General features: G+C 36.4%; 2 protein-coding genes across 2 annotated transcripts in view; both read right to left on the bottom strand.

Annotated features, from left to right (window-relative positions):
- Positions 1-94: 94 nt before the first annotated feature.
- On the bottom strand, positions 95-3,236 carry LOC135738377 (uncharacterized). The gene is made up of 2 exons (XM_065256398.2): positions 2,617-3,236; positions 95-2,472 (listed from the first exon to the last, which is right to left on the bottom strand). The coding sequence occupies exons 1-2, from the start codon at positions 2,660-2,662 to the stop codon at positions 1,715-1,717; spliced, it is 804 nt and encodes a 267-aa protein (XP_065112470.1). The 5' UTR covers positions 2,663-3,236; the 3' UTR covers positions 95-1,714.
- A 116-nt stretch (positions 3,237-3,352) lies between these two features.
- dnmt3aa (DNA (cytosine-5-)-methyltransferase 3 alpha a) overlaps positions 3,353-16,290 on the bottom strand; it is a 66,288-nt gene continuing 53,350 nt past the window's right edge. Inside the window, exons 19-24 of the mRNA XM_073811382.1 lie at positions 15,058-15,206; positions 14,105-14,190; positions 13,937-14,006; positions 13,137-13,255; positions 5,455-11,129; positions 3,353-5,302 (exon numbers count right to left, since the gene is read on the bottom strand). Coding sequence (XP_073667483.1) covers positions 10,988-11,129; positions 13,137-13,255; positions 13,937-14,006; positions 14,105-14,190; positions 15,058-15,206 — 566 coding nt within the window. The 3' untranslated portion in view covers positions 3,353-5,302; positions 5,455-10,987. The remainder of the gene's footprint in view (positions 5,303-5,454; positions 11,130-13,136; positions 13,256-13,936; positions 14,007-14,104; positions 14,191-15,057; positions 15,207-16,290) is intronic.

Genomic DNA, 16,290 nt, shown 5'->3' with positions numbered 1-16,290 from the left:
ATATATTTCAAACCAGGGATATATATTTACGTCGAAAGCGTCTGCTAAATGACAAATGTCATTGTTTTTTCCCAAGTAGTACAATCAAATCTAAAGAAAGTCAATTTAAAAAGATTGGATATAAGGATACCATGTAAAGTTAATTATATAGGATGATTTTATACACTAAATCACAAAAAATGACTTTAGCTGGGTTTTCATATAGGCAGGGTCATGTATTGTGTTCAAGTGTGCATTGTAAGAAATAGGAATACAATGATGGAAGAGGCTGTTGGTAACAAATATTGGAGCAAATCATATGGGTCATATAGACCGTTTCAGCGGTAACAACATAAACAAGCCGCTGTCGCGGTCCGCACGTAACTTCCGGTAAACTCCGCTAATAATAAATAACAACAAATTCTTTAAACATAGTTTATTTATATAACAAGCAAACAAAACAACACATAGATTACGTAGGAAACCAAAACATTTGTTATTTTCGATGAGGCATTTGTTCAAGAGATCAGTTTAGCAACTAGTCAGACCATTAAAAAAAACGAAACCGGAAGTAAGGTTCGGATCCAGACGTGTATCACGTGCGTCCGATGAAACCATCTATAACTGCAAAAAAATAGTTATACTTTAAAGGGACAGTTCACTTTAAAATGAAAATTCTGTCATCATTTTCTCATCCTCATGTTGTTCTAAACCTGTATGAATTTTTTTAGCTGATGAACACAAAAGAAGATATTTTGAGAAATTATGGTAAACACACAGCAGATAGTGACCATAGACTTCCATAGTGGGAAAAAAATATTTTGGAAGTATTGTGATAAATGATGAAGAAAATATTTTGAGAAATGATGGTAAGCACACAGTTGACGGTACCCAATAAATTCCATCATATTTTTTATTCCTACTATGGAAGTCTATGAACACTTACTGCTGTGTGTTAACCATCATTTTTCAAAATATCTTCTTTTGTGTTCATCAGAAAAAAGAAATTCATACAGGTTTAGAACAACATGAGGGTGAGTAAATGATGACATAATTTTCATTTTAAAGTGAACTATCCCTTTAAATACTTAGATATATTATTTGGTATTCATTGTCATTGTTCACAAAATGTTACAGGCCATAACAATATATTTTCTGTAAAAAGTGTCCCATACAGCAAAAAATAAATTTCTTTGGCCAAAAATTATTTTTAAATATACATAAAATGGCCAAAAAATATTTTTGCTAAAATATATTTTGTAATATATTTTTCACCAATGCATTTTTTGTATATTTAGAATTTAGGATTTAGATTTTAAAATAAATATATTTTGAAGCATTTAAAATATATAATTAGTCATCAATATATATTTCAAACCAGGGATATATATTTACGTCGCATTAAAAGAAAAATTTTTACGTTTACAAAACAGTAAAAAAAAACTTTTAAAAATAACAGGTTTGAATAGGTAATAATTAAATATTATTTCAACTTCAAAATATACTTATATAATTAACTTTAGCATATATTTAACATATGTTTGAGCCAAGAATTCCTTGCATATGGATTGTAAAATTAGAAATGTATTTGCTTGCCCTTGAAATACATTTTGAAATATATGTTGAAGGTTAAAATATAATATAATTCCATAATATATTTAATTAGGGCTTTACATTCTAAAAAATTTATTTAGCATATATTTTAAACATATTTTTGGCCAGAGAAATTTCTTTTTTACCGTATGTGGTTGTTTGGTACCGTATTATCTGGGATATTTCTCTTCGGTGGCTTTAGTGAAGTAATTGCATCCTGACAGTATTCAGACAGAAATCCCTCCACCCGTTCTATTTCCTTCTGTATTTCATCTATCTGCATCTTCTGTTTTTTCTGCCATTCCTCCAACTCCCCTGTTAAAAGATAGTCCAGCAGCCACTGTTGCAGCCAGCGCATCGTGGACAGCAGGAGAAACAGCGCCCCCTGTAGGACGTGACGTAAACCGACACAGAGTGTCGAAACACTGCCAGCAAGAAATCCCTCCACCTGTTCTCCTTCCTTCTGTATTTCATCTTTCTGCATCTTCTGTTTTTTCTGCCATTCCTCCAACTCCCCTTTAAAAAAATAGGCCAGCAGCCACTGTTGCAGGCAGCGTGCCGTGGACAGCAGGAGAAACCGCGCCCCCAGTAGGACGTGACGTAAACCGACACAGAGTGTCGAAAACACTGCCAGCAAGTGCATGAAAAATTCACAAAATAAGCACAAACTCTCGAGAAAATAAACGCAGATCTTGATGGGACAAGTACATTTGTACATCCTGCGCTCTTCGTCGTTACAATAATCCTTCAGTTCACCGATTAGTAAAAGACGTAAAAAAACCCAATAACCTTTGACGTAGTGTTGCATGGCACGGCGCAGGTGTAACAGCGCCAGATAAAGCTGAAACACGGCCGTGGTCAGCGCGTGAAGAACCAGACGGCACTCGTTAATAATTTTTCCTTTAAATGAGAGAAAAAAAGTTATTGTTACGGTCTACCTAGATAGACTTTATCTGTGAATATACAGCTGCATCCTTATTTAAGCTAAAGTGTAAAGAACACCTCAATCTCTGATGTTAGTTTTTAAAAAAGCGTCATATTTACCATCCACGAAACAAATGATCCAAACTATAATCACAGTATTCCACATGTTAACTGGTGAATTACGATGACAGTCAAAGTGGAATTACCTGTTCATAAGAAACGAAACTCAAGACATGTCACATGTACAGTCCCAGGCAAGCCAACATTGCAAGGTGGGGCCCATGTGGGTCCTATATGGGTTTGTCCATGGGTTCCACTATGGCCCCACTTGGGTTAGCCCACATGAATTTGAGTGGGGTTTATGTGGGGCCCAGCTGTGCAACACACATTATATTGCCCCCACCTAATGAAGCCCACGTTATTTACCAGGGCCCAGTATGGGTTTTTAATGGGTACTGGACTAGTCCCTTGTTATGTTTTAATTATACTTTTAATGCTTGTAATTTACTTAAATAATATATTTGTTTAAAAACTGAAAACAGCATAAATATTTAACAGTTAATTTATCTATAACATCACAAAACATGAAGGAGGTGCAATATGAGAAACCAAATAGAAAAACTGTAAAGGTTCAATATATCAAATACAGCCTAAGGTCTCCTTAATACAAAACATGTGAAGATAAATGGAAAATCTCGGATCTCTGAACAGAACAGTACAAGATAGAAATATACCTGATATGACCTTGTTAATATTTTCCCTTTATCTTTGCAGATTAAATTACATTTTCCTTTTACCTTAGTTATTTTAGTTTCATTAAATGTTCAGTGTCATCACAAGAAAGACAGGACTAGAATTATGTTTAGCACGAAAACAGTACGTTTATTTCAAGTGTTCCCCAGCACAAGTGCACAGGAAAGAAGCCATATTTTCAGCTTCTTCGCCTTTCACTGCGTACAGAGAGAGTAATGGAAGGAGTTGCTACTTTACACCCTAAAGACCATCAAAATACAACAGAACTACAGTCACACTGAATGAGAGAGAGAGAAAATGTGTGATAAAGAAAATTGAGATTGGGTTTAAGTGTACAAGTGAGAAATAGAGACCCCAGTGACACTAAAATGGACGAGGCTGTAGGCAATAAATATTGATGCAACAACAATCATATATATAAAAAAACATTACAGTCTGACTGTAGCAAGAGTACATGGAGGGAGTTTGTAGAAAGGAATGCTGGGTAATGTAGTTTTGCCATCAATTTCAAGCAGTTACGTAACAGTGTTCAGTATTTCAACCTCCTGGGAAGTTGCAAGGCCGGAAGTCGTAGTTACGATGTATGGCGCGCGTTTGAGTGATTTTGGTCAGAATAACCTTTTGGTGCGTTGACAATTTCATGTTTTAATATCATTTTTATTGATAATGCAACAAAATGAAGAGCACATTAAGTGTGACTTATAAGATTCTTGTACTGGTACAAAGAATGATGACAAACGTCAACATTTATAGTGATTATTCAATGAACACACCCATAATTCAGCAAATTTGGTCTTTTAAAAAAATCCAGCATTTTCTGAATATTAATTATGGCGTTGTGGTGGCGTTCACACGCGCTCATCTCGTAAATACGATCATTCCGACATGACTCGAAGGAAGGATATGAATACAGTATGAATTTTTACGGAGAGGCACATACTACAGTAATGTCTAGGCTAAACACATGATTCTGTACATTTTTATTCTTTTTTTACTTTTACATTTTATCAATACAAAGTTAAAATGCATTTGTTAATATATTCATAAAAGAGTAAAATAATAGTGCTTTTTCAAGACTACACAACATAAAAACAGTCATCGTCAAGACCAGTCGAATCTAAATTCCTTACGATATAGTTTCACTTCATTCTTTTCTTATGAATTATTTAAGAATAAATTGTATAGCACCTTTTTGAAACGCCTTCACTTCAACGACTCGTTTAAAGATAACCTCACGCATAACCCCGCCTCCTTTAAAGCTGACAACAGGTTATTGGTTAGCTCTCAAATTCATCACTTGTCAATCTTCGACAGTTCATAAATAGAATTCTGTGGTCGATGAGTTCACGGACACACCCTATGACATCACTGGCTCAAAGCTCCGCCTTTGACCCCAACCTTTTATTAACAGCCATGCATTTAATCATACACTAGCCAAAAATCACGCCAGAATTACTTTAAATGAATTTGAAAACACCACAAAATACGTAATAAAATGCTAAAAAAGAGGCAAACTTATCTATGTACAATTTATCTACCACCGAAGTCTTGACTATTAACAATCAAACCTCACGTTGCATTACAGGATTCACCAAAACCTTCACCAAACAAACACAAACAGACTCTAAGGCTACGAGCGGTTCGACCCAGCACAAAGATTCTGCGAAACAAGAAAACATCCTGCATTTAAAACACCGGTTATCGACTAAATTGTTTCTCAACAAAACATGTTTAAGCAATGATGGATGTTTTTATTTGGTTGTACACCTGACTCCAAATGACAGCCTATGGTGCAAATCATGTGAATATCGTGCACCGATACAAAAGCAATCTGGGATCGTCTGCAGAAGTGAAACACCGTTTATGACACATGTCTATATTATTGTAATATAATGCATTTCAAATTTAAACATCCTAAATGTTCGTTAACCATTAAATGACAAATAAATTTTACTGCAATCTGTGGACCAAAAGCTATTTCAACATCTCATCCACTGTAATATAACCATTCAGCTCTGAATCCTGGTAAAGAAAACTCTGCGACTTTAATGAGCTGGATATATATCCTGCCTGTTAATTTGTGTTGTCGCGTGTTTTAAGTTCTATGCCTTACTAGTATGTTTTTACTGTATGCCTGACTATGTACAGCACTTTGGTAGGTTCCAACCTTTTTTAAAGCGCTTAACAAATAAAATGAACTTGAACTTGAATATATCGAAGCAATGATAAAGCAAAAACCGTACTTGCTTCCTTATCTGGTGTATATGTGGTCTTTATAAACTCTCCCCTCGAACGAGGGCCAATTAAATAAAAGCGAATTCATACAAAATTCCTCGATTTTGAAGAATGACCATCTCTGTCAGCACCAGAGTCCTGTTTACTTTAGATTATTAAACAGCACTGATAGTAGAAATGTACAGTAATCCAGTTTGTGTGTAATCCAAATGTGAAATTTCACACCAAAATACTGTAGGCCACGCTCACCGCAGTGGTGAGGAATTCTGGTAGCACCATGTGACCAGCGTTCGACATCACACAGATGGGCCACTTTCCCAGAATCCTGAGCGAGGAGCACAGAATATATTAGACTATCAAAACCCACAACCACAGAATGATGGATTCATAGCGCTAGTCAGTGTGTAGCATTAGCATGTGGTCCAGAAAACGGTCTGATCCTAAAGGGCGTCCACACTGATGGCATCCCAATGGCAGCATTGCATTTTTACTGGGTTGTGCACCATTTATAATGAATTTGAAATGAGGTAGCAAACAGGATTCAAAACTGTAATTCATGGTTTTTTTTTTTTTAAGGAAATATAACATATTTGTTTGATAAAAAATTCAAATGAATACAATTTTTGAAACAAATTGGTAAAATTGGAAAAAAGAATTTTATTTAATTTGAATATTTTCAACATAACTTTCAATATGTTTGAGGTCAATAGCACGCGTTTTTGCTGCAATCGCACTGCCCAATTCGAGTTTGCGTCTATTTGCGTCTTTGCATTGACTTTGTTTGTAATCTACTTATGCAAATCGTTGAATTCGCGTTTGGTGTGTACGCCACATTATATCACGTTCCTCGCTCTAGATTACTCACGGGATTTAACTTCGTGTCATGCAAATGCTTGACCTTCCTTGAGTTGAATATTTTTTAACTTGCGCAAAGACACATTTAAGGCGAATATCACGTGTTTTCACAGCAATCGCATCACCAAATTCGCTTTATTTGCATCGCCACGCGTGAGTTCGCATCTATTTGCGTCTTTGCATTGACTTTGTATGTAATCTACTTGCGCAAATCGTTGAATTCGCATTTGGTGTGTACGCCGCATTACAAAAGTGAAGTGTCATGTTCCTCGCTCTAGATTACTCACAGGATTTAACTTCCTGTCATGCAAATTTTTCGCTTGAGTTGAATATTTTTAACTTGCGCAAAGACACATTTGAGGCAAATAACATGTGTTTTCACTGCAATTGCACCACCCAATTTGCTTCATTTGTGGCCATGCGCGAGTTTCCATCTATTTGCGTCTTTGCATTGACTTTGTATGTAATCTACTTGCGCAAATTGTTGAATTTGCATTTGGTGTGTACTCTGAATAACAAATGTGAAGTATATCATGTTCTTTGCTCTAGATTACTCCCCGGATTTAACTTCGTGTCATTCTATTTTTTTTAGCTTGAGTTGAATATTTTCAACTTGCGCAAAGACATGTTTAAGGCGAATTGCATGTGTTTTCACGAAAATCGCACAACCCAATTCACTTCATTCGCATCACCATGTGCGAGTTCGCATCTATTTGCATCTTTGCATTCACTTTCTATGTAATCTACTTGTGCAAATCATTGAATTCACGTTTGATGTGTACGCTGCATTATACTGCGTACACAACAAATGTGAAGTATCATGTTCCTCGCTCTAAATTACTCACGGGATTTAACTTCTTGTCATGCAATTTTTTAGCTTGAGTTGAATATTTTTAACTTGCGCAAAGACACATTTGAGGCAAATTGCGGCAATCGCACCACCCAATTTGCTTAATTCGCATCGCCACGCGCAAGTTCGCATCTATTTGCGTCTTTGCATTGACTCTTTATGTAATCTACTTGCGCAAATCGTTGAATTCGTGTTTGTTGTGTAAGCCGCATTATATTGCGTACACAACAAATGTGAAGTATCATGCTCTAGATTACTCGTGGGATTTAACTTCGTGTCATGCTAATTTCTTGCTTGAGTTGAATATTTTTAACTTCCGCAAACACACATTTGAGGCGAATAGCACGTGTTTTTTTGTGGCAATCGCACCACCCAATTCTCTTCATTCTCATCGTCATGTGCGAGTTCGCATCTATTTGCGTCTTTGCATTGACTTTGTACGTAAAATACTTGCGCAAATCGTTGAATTCACGTTTGGTGTGTACACCCCATTATGCTTCATTCACAACAAATGTAAAGTATCACGTTCCTCGCTCTAGTTTACTCACGGGATTTAACTTCGTGTCATGCAAATTTTTCGCTTGAGTTGAATATTTTCAACTTGCGCAAAGACATATTTGAAGCGAATAGCACGTGTTATCGCGTGCTATATGCGCGAATTAGCATCTATTTGCTTCTTTGCATTGACTTTGTATGTAAACTACTTGCGCAAATCGTTGAATTCGCATTTGGTGTGTACACCCCATTATGCTGCGTCTACACCAAACACAAAGCATTACGTTCGTCAACAATTAATTTTTTTTTTGTTAATCGTCCTTCTATAGGTTATAATAAAAGACAATTTTACCAAACAAGTTTACCATCCCAATTTAACGTCCCATGTGGCACGGCCGATTCGATTCTAATGTAAAGAAAGCAAATTCCAAAATATTTTATTCCCTGTTGCTACCTCAAGTCACCAACATATAATTTAAAGTCAGTGCGGACGGCCCTTTTCACAGTTCAGCGAGAAAGATAAACCCAACCGAATGCGGTACACAATCAGGAAACGGAAACAAAGCACCATGAAGCTGCACCATGGAAATTCAGCGGCACCATTGATTTACTGCACCAACAGTAGAAACACATGCAGGGTCAAAAACTACACAACATCCCTGATACCTGACTGAACACACACACAAACACCCACAATAATGTACAGTAAACGTGGTGGTATATGGAAAAGCATTCCGTAAAAACGGCAAGATCCACTGGAAATAATTCCACCTGTATCTATCTGTGGAAGGTTTGATTTGGCGTCTATCTGCTGGAGATATTGCATCAGAGACGACAGCAGACATGACAAGAGAGGAAGAAAATTAAGTTTCAAGGTGACGTGTGTAATTCTCTCCCACTAGATGCTTCGAACACAATTGCGAAAATTACGTTTTCGAGGAGGTTTTTCCTGAACACTCCCCCGCCTGCCATTGCTCGAATAAACAGGCAGTTCCCACCCCACATTCACATAATCGGTTGGGTCAGTGTAGCTGGTTTCAACTGGTCGGGATGTGCGAACAAACAAAGCAATGTTTTGATAGCACCACAGAGCCACAGTGTTTACACTTTTCCGAACAATCAAACGTATCGATTTCGTTTCTTACAGCTTAACAGATTTTAAAGCTGTAATCTGTAACTTTTTTGCTCATACTGTAATTGGACACATAATCTGAGCTGTTGGTCTGAGTAATGTCACTTCAACTCACTCAAATAAAGAAATAACTGCAATTGTATACTTCAAACAGAGATGGCGACAGAGGGCCAAAAGTTACAGATTGCAGCTTAAACATAAAAAAAACATTACACACTTCACCTTTAAGTTCGCATTGTGAGATGTGTTTGGGAGTGTAACAAAGTGTGTGTGTGTTGTGTAACATAGCTCTCTCACTATATGTGCCCTATAGGATCCCAGCATTAAAGGCCTCGTATATGGCTGTGCATTGTGTTGATATTGCTGAGAGAGAGAGAGCGAGAGAGACAGCACCATAGTTAAGTTGAGTGAATGAACAGTTACCGTAGTAACCAGTAGTAGTACCGTAAAAGAGTATATTTACTGTAAACAGTGTATTGTTGATTCAAGCACAGCTTCTCTCTCACAGGAAGTTTGTGTCTGTATGTGTTTGTATGTGAAAATCAATGTTTGCGTACATGTTCCAGACACACTATATCCTAACCAGGTACGACACCAGCTATCACATCTAAGTTTTTTTTTTTTTACATCAAGTCAAGGACTATTGCAATTAATTTTGCATTTTAACTGCATTATTTTCATGACTATTAAACACAAAAAGTGACAAGTCCCCAAAAATCCTTTTTTGTCATTTCATTATTGTCAATTATTTTTAAGGCTTCATTATATTGTCATCACTGTATTGTTATAAAACAGTATAGTCTGTTTTTACGTGTTCGCAAACGTACACGCACGGTCGAACGCACAGCCTTGCAAAGCATAGTTAACTCATACATGTACACAGACGTTTGACGCATGCGTACAATGTACGCATGTTGTTTTTTTAAATCTGGCCGTACACGCGCATTTTTCTGATGATGAAAATTGCGTCACGTGCACTGTACGAGGATCCTCGCGTACGAGTAAAAAATGGACCATACTTCGACCTTAAAAGGCTGTTTACACTATAGACGATTACAATAGTTTTACAAATCGTTCTAAATTAAAAAGAATAACTATACCCTAACGATAAAAAATACGATATTTAAAAGTTATATTAGGCTGCTAAAATGTAACGCAAATTTAACTCGGTTATCTCGTAAAATTGACTACTTAATGTTTTTATTCTACCACATGAACTACACAAGTAGATAAGATGATAGATTACACAAAATAGAGATACATGAAACTCATTATTAAAGTAAATCTACAATATTAGTCAATGCCAAGGGAAAGACGCGAATAGTAAATCAATAAAACGTTTTCGTTATCGTCAGGTGAAGTGGACACTAAAATAATTATCTATCTATATATATATAACGTTATTGTTAAAGTATGAACGGTCCTTAAAACAGTATGACTATAACAAAATAACTATATAAAAAAAATTAATTATTTTAAAATTATTTATTTACCAATTAAAGCACCAATTTAAGGCAACACAACAAACATGATGTACTTTTGCCCACACTACAGTAAAGAGAATTTGGGGGATAACTGTCATGAAATTTATGGAAATTAATAGGTCTTGATGCAAAGTGTAATATTTTTCACGTACTGCTGCGTCAATCTGATTGGCTATGGTTTTGACTTTCGCAGCAGCATTGCGTTTTTTTGTGAGAATTAAAAAATGACTCGATGTATAAAAGCTGTCGCACCTGGTTAGAACATTGTGTAACACTTGATTTAGGGTCCAAGACGGCTTATGTGGTTCCACTATTTAGTATTCAGAGAGCGTCTGACTGTTCCTACCCAGCAGTTTGTGCTCTATATTTTCACCGACCGCTTTGCACACTCCATCTGATAAACATACACTCCAAATCGCACAATGTCTCTTGTCAGTTTTGTGTGAGAGGGAGAGTTGTCACAGCTGGAACATGACCTTAATCTAAAACCACAGACAATAAAATACAAAAAAAGATCTGGACTCGATTACGTTTTAAAATAAATATCTGAAATGCGGCTGTCTAGTGAGTTAAATAGCACCAGCCATTCACAGGCCACCAGCAAAACGAACACGAGAGGGCGGAGCTTATTGAATACGCAGATAAGGAAGGAGAGGGAAGCCGTCACTTTGCTTGGTGGGCGGAGTTTCAGACGCAGGCAAAGTATTCCTTCAGCGGGGCAAAGAGGTGCCGTATGACGGGAACGCTCCATGACCTTCCCAGAAGCCTTTGCCTGGCAAGACGGCTCATGTTAGACACGTCAGTGTAATGGACGGGGAAGCCAAAAACTCTGTAACACACAAAGTGGATTTTATATAACCAGAAAACATTATGCACCAAAATCAGAAAAAAAGGTATTTTGCATAAAGCCTACTTTTAGCTCTTTCCCTGCCAGCATTTTAAAAAAGCCTTGCAGATTTAAAAAAAAATATATACACAAATAATATATCAAATGAAAGAACAGACCCTTTAAAACAACAAAAAAGTTTCATGCTATCTTCTCTTTTTCTCACCTCTCAAATAGAAATAGGTTTCACAAAAATACCACACTTTGAACAAAAAGCTAAAATAATTGCATTTTTATAAAGGACTTTGTTGGAGATGATGATCAAAACATACACAGAGTTTTAACTGTTTTGGGATCAGTGGATGCTTCAAGCGCCACCAAGTGGATAATAGCGGAAACATGGATTGCCGTAAAAACTCGTCATTGGCAGGAAAGAGTTAAGAAAAATATTCAGAATTTTTATACTCCATATCTTAGCAAATTTTTGGTTCCCATTCTCTAAAAGTACTATAAAACAAATACTACCATGATGTATGAGTAACATTAGAAAAAATATCACATTTATATATATTATGCAGTACATAAATACATACAGAATATACATATATACAACCCAAACAGCAGACTAAAAGACTAAAAAGTTACATTTACACAACCATTAGGAGGTGTGTACACCAAAGCTTTTGATTGGACGTCCGTGTAAGAGCTGACATTGAAGGGGGTTGCACACCGGACGCGCAGCGCCTTTCTAAAAAACTTGAACACATTGTTTTCTACGAGTATATGCACACTGGCGCCGACCGGTGGTGCCTGTCCGCGGCGCCCAGCTACGACTCAGGAAGTTGCTCAAATCCCTGTCGCACCACTCACATAGTTTAACATTAAATAACATCATATTTGGCCTAAATCATTAACGACTAACATTGGCTGCTAACGTATATTTTGCATTTTGAAGTAGATGCTATCTGACTAAGCTCGCGCTATTTAATGTGTACTTTCGGTGTACGATACCTCCGAGTTGTCCTAGACGCGGCGCTGAGCTGTGCGTCTGGCGTGCGACCCCTTGACGAGCTGAGCTTTTTATCCAAAGTTGAATATTTTTCAACTTTCGGCTTTCAGCGAGTAAAAAAACTGCCAGCTGCTGGCTTTTTTGAAAAACAACAGAAAACATATTCCGCCGTAAAAGCTTTGGTGTGCACGCTACCTTATGCAGTTAAAAATGGAAACGGTTTTCCTTTGCGTTATTGAAATTTTTTACGTACACACGACAATGCTGTCAAAAAGATCAGAGTTTACACAAATCTTTATGCTGTATGAAGGTGCCGGGCCAGTAGATGGCAATGTTACTTTGTTAAGAAACACTACACGTCGACGAACAATGAGGTAGGTTTATTCATAGATATGTATAATAAAGGCTAGATGTGTTACGGCGGAGTCTCTAACGTCATCACCTGGCGGCCATCTTACCACAGGCAGCTCGCTCACTCGTAGCATTGAGTTTTAATGGTGCAGGTACTTTTAAACGACCATAACTTGTTCAATTTTCTACCAATTTTCAAATGGCCGCAAAATGCGGACTTCCACTCAATTGGCCAGCAGCGCGGGCAAGACATCTAGCCTTTATTACACACATCTATGGGTTTATTACAACAAGTAACCCTGGACTATAAAACTCCCAAAATTTTTAAACTGTTTAATAAACTCAGCATTCCTGTAGGCCACCATTGTTGTTTTACTTATACCTGCACATACCTGTAGACTAAATGAACACATGCGCATGATGTCACCATTATCAAAGATTCACGTTTACGTAGTTTACACAGAAACGACAAGGCATCATTATCAAAAACGCACACTTTGAAACCCGTCATTAAAAGTTTGCGTTTTCAGGACCCCAAAACGCAGTTGTGTGTTATTAAACAGTCAAACCGCATAAAAACGTTTCCGGTCACGGTTGAAAACGTTGTGTAAACGGCACCTAAGAGAGAAAATAGTTTCTGTAAGTCTCACCTCTCCATCTCTGTACACCACAGGATATCCTCCTTGTTGTTCATGTAGACAGGGAAATGCTGGTCTTTCCCCTGTTTTATAGAGTTTGAGCGAGTTGTGATGGTTCGCACTTTACCAAACTACAAAATAAAAACAAACCCAGTACGTGAGTAAATCACTGTAATGTTTTTATATCCACAAACCTAATCTTACAACGCAAGACTCCCGACCCTGTGCTTAAGTCTGATCCACTTTCAACTTATTTTGGTCAAAAACTCCCAAAGCAACCAACCACAATTTGTCGTGTTTTTCTGTGCAATTTTAACAACTTTGTAGTCAGAATGACACCCAAAAATACAATAAATACATATAGCAAATAAAAAATAAGAACTATATTATATGGTGGAAGAGCACTTAGTTTGCAGCACTGCAGTAATATTGGATGATGTTACTGCGCGCCAAGGCCCAAGTGCTGCAAACTAAGTGCTCTTCCGCCATACAACATAGTTTTCATTTTTTATCTGCTTAAAAAATCACCACATTTAATTTTGTGCCACTTGTGTAACTACTCATGTCATTGGTGGCTTCTAAATTCATCCCTGTTTGGATCCTAAGGAATGAATGGGGCTAGGCTAAATGCTAACACATTTACGACGCGCTGTACAAAGATTAAGTGTAGGCATTAAAAAATGATAGGGATGTATTAATTAGTCTAAGTTGAGGTAAAAACATAGTAAAATATTAAAAAACTGTGGTGTTTTCCTTTAAATTGCGTTTATGATTTCTCAGGTACAATAAACTTTCAAAATGCTCACACACACCTTAGCTGTGCGTCCATGTTCCAGACAGTCCTGCAGGTCAAGCTTATCATTCACCATAGCAGACAGAGGCCTGAGAGTAAAACTAAGGGTTACTGGTTTGTTTAAATCTCAAACCCCTAACTGTTAGCAATGATCATGTTTACTTGTGGATGTTAGGTGCTGTCGTACCTGCTCATTCCAGGTAAGTTTCCCCAGAAGTATCGAGCACGGTGCGCTGCTGACACCTCTTTAGCATCGATCATCACTGGATTACACTGAACACACAGAAGAAAGATTCAATGAATCATTGCACAAACAACAATTCACTGTCATCATGAATTCATCATGAAAAAAAGATGGCAAACTTTCTAAGCACAACATTTTACAAATTTAAGTTTATATAAGATATAAAACATAGCATATACTGTTAAATCTAGTATATAGGAATGTATCTGGACACTTTCTGGTTGTTAAAACGTCCAGTTAATGTGCTAAACCAGTGGTTCTCAAACTGGGAGTCATCATTTATAATCGATTCGGTGTAATTAAACCTCAGAAAAAAGGCAACCGCACTACACTGTATCATTTAATATGTTTTGTTTAATTCATATATTTTAAATTTGAGATTATTTTATGTCATGAATTTTCTTTGGGAGGGCCGCAAAGGGATTCACCCTACACAAGGGGGGCGTATGCCCAAAAGTTTGAAAACCACTGTGCTAAACTAAAGCTGTGTTAACTCTGCTAGGTCAACTGCGTGAACTTGAATTTATGCAAAATCATAAATCAATTATGCAAATAATTAAATAAATAAAATTAATTATGCAAATCAATTTATAGACAAATTACATTTTTCTGCAGATGCCATGTGGGTGTGCATGGAGGGTTGTCTCTATTACAATGACATATCAATTTAATTTGAATTATACAGCACTTTTAACAATTGTTTATTTGTTCCAAAGCAGCTTTACATAATAAAAACAAGAGAAAACACAGAATTTCAGAGAGTTATGTCAGCTGTTTTAAATACTTTATGAGGATAGACTGTAGTCATCGACTAAATTACATGGGTTACCACAAGAGGGCAGCACTTATAGCAGCACACATCATTTACTTTATGGTTTTGTGTGCACATACAGTACCTCCAAAAAGCGTGAGATATCTCTTTTGTCACTGACTCCCATTGCAACAACATTTTCAAAGAGCCAGAAGAACGGTCGATCATCTCCATCCTTAGGCCGAGCTTCATGTAGCAGGCGATAAAACTCAAAAAACAGCCGTCCTGTCCCCTCTGTGAAATTCACATAAAAACAGATGCATTATTTTTATTAGTACGTCTGCAACGGTATCGTCACTGTCCGTCTCAAATATTATATTAATATATTTGTTTGGAATATGTCTGATTTGACTACCATGAATTTGTTGAAATAAAATTTATGCCTTTATATGTGACACTGGACCACAAAACCAGTCATAAGGGTCTTTTTTATTGAGATTGATACATTATATAAAGGAGTTTAATAAATATGTTTTCATTGATGTATAGTTTGTTATATTTGGCAAAGATATAACTATTTAAAATCTGGAATCTGAAAGGTTAAAAAAACAATATTGAGAAAATCATCTTTTAAAGTTGTCCTAATGGAGTCTTAGCAACACATATGGCTAATAATAAATACATTGTTTTTATATTTATAGTAGAAAATGTACAAAATATGTTAATTGGGTCAGTTTGGCAAGAGGAGAAATTCATTTTTTTTTTTTACTTGTTTTAAAAACATGCATCAGGTATATTTCAATGCACATAGTGTTTTTATGTTAATTTTATTACATTTGTACCATTTTTATGAAAGTTAAGACTGAATGGACCTGAAAATGTCAAATGCTGTAACTACCAATTGCGCCAAGGATGAGAAATATTAAATATTTTATCCACCTTGATGGCATGTAAGCATAATCATCATCATCAAAAAAAAGAAAAACAGCTCTGTTTTTTAAATAATCTTTGACAAATTATGTAAAAAAATCATATTACATTAAACTAGATAATTATATTTTATTCCACATTTTTTATGAATAATATTAGGGGTGACCCCAAATAGTCGAATATTCGATGCATCGATAGGAGAAGCCTGATTCGACTACCAATCTCACAGTCGAATCGTCGCAGATGTGTTATGAAATGAGGATCATTCAATTTTGGCCGTATGGGTGCACACATTATATGATTTCACATATAACAGCTTTCTCACAATATATTAATATACTGCATATTATGATAATGCTGCAAATAATAGGTGAAGTAGCAGCTTTAAATATTTTTAAAATGCGTTAATAAATCCAACAACCCCTGTGACCGGGCTACACGTCCATAA

Source organism: Paramisgurnus dabryanus, chromosome 12 (assembly GCF_030506205.2).
Source record: "Paramisgurnus dabryanus chromosome 12, PD_genome_1.1, whole genome shotgun sequence".
NCBI lineage: Eukaryota > Metazoa > Chordata > Actinopteri > Cypriniformes > Cobitidae > Paramisgurnus > Paramisgurnus dabryanus.
This window is presented reverse-complemented; position numbering and strand designations above follow the sequence as displayed.

Bases quoted from the DNA above. Each gene is read 5' to 3' on its own strand.
- LOC135738377 (XM_065256398.2), bottom strand. From the start codon at position 2,662: ATGTGGAATACTGTGATTATAGTTTGGATCATTTGTTTCGTGGATG. The intron at 2,473-2,616 runs GTAAATATGACG...TCTCATTTAAAG, and splicing joins GATCATTTGTTTCGTGGATG to GAAAAATTATTAACGAGTGC.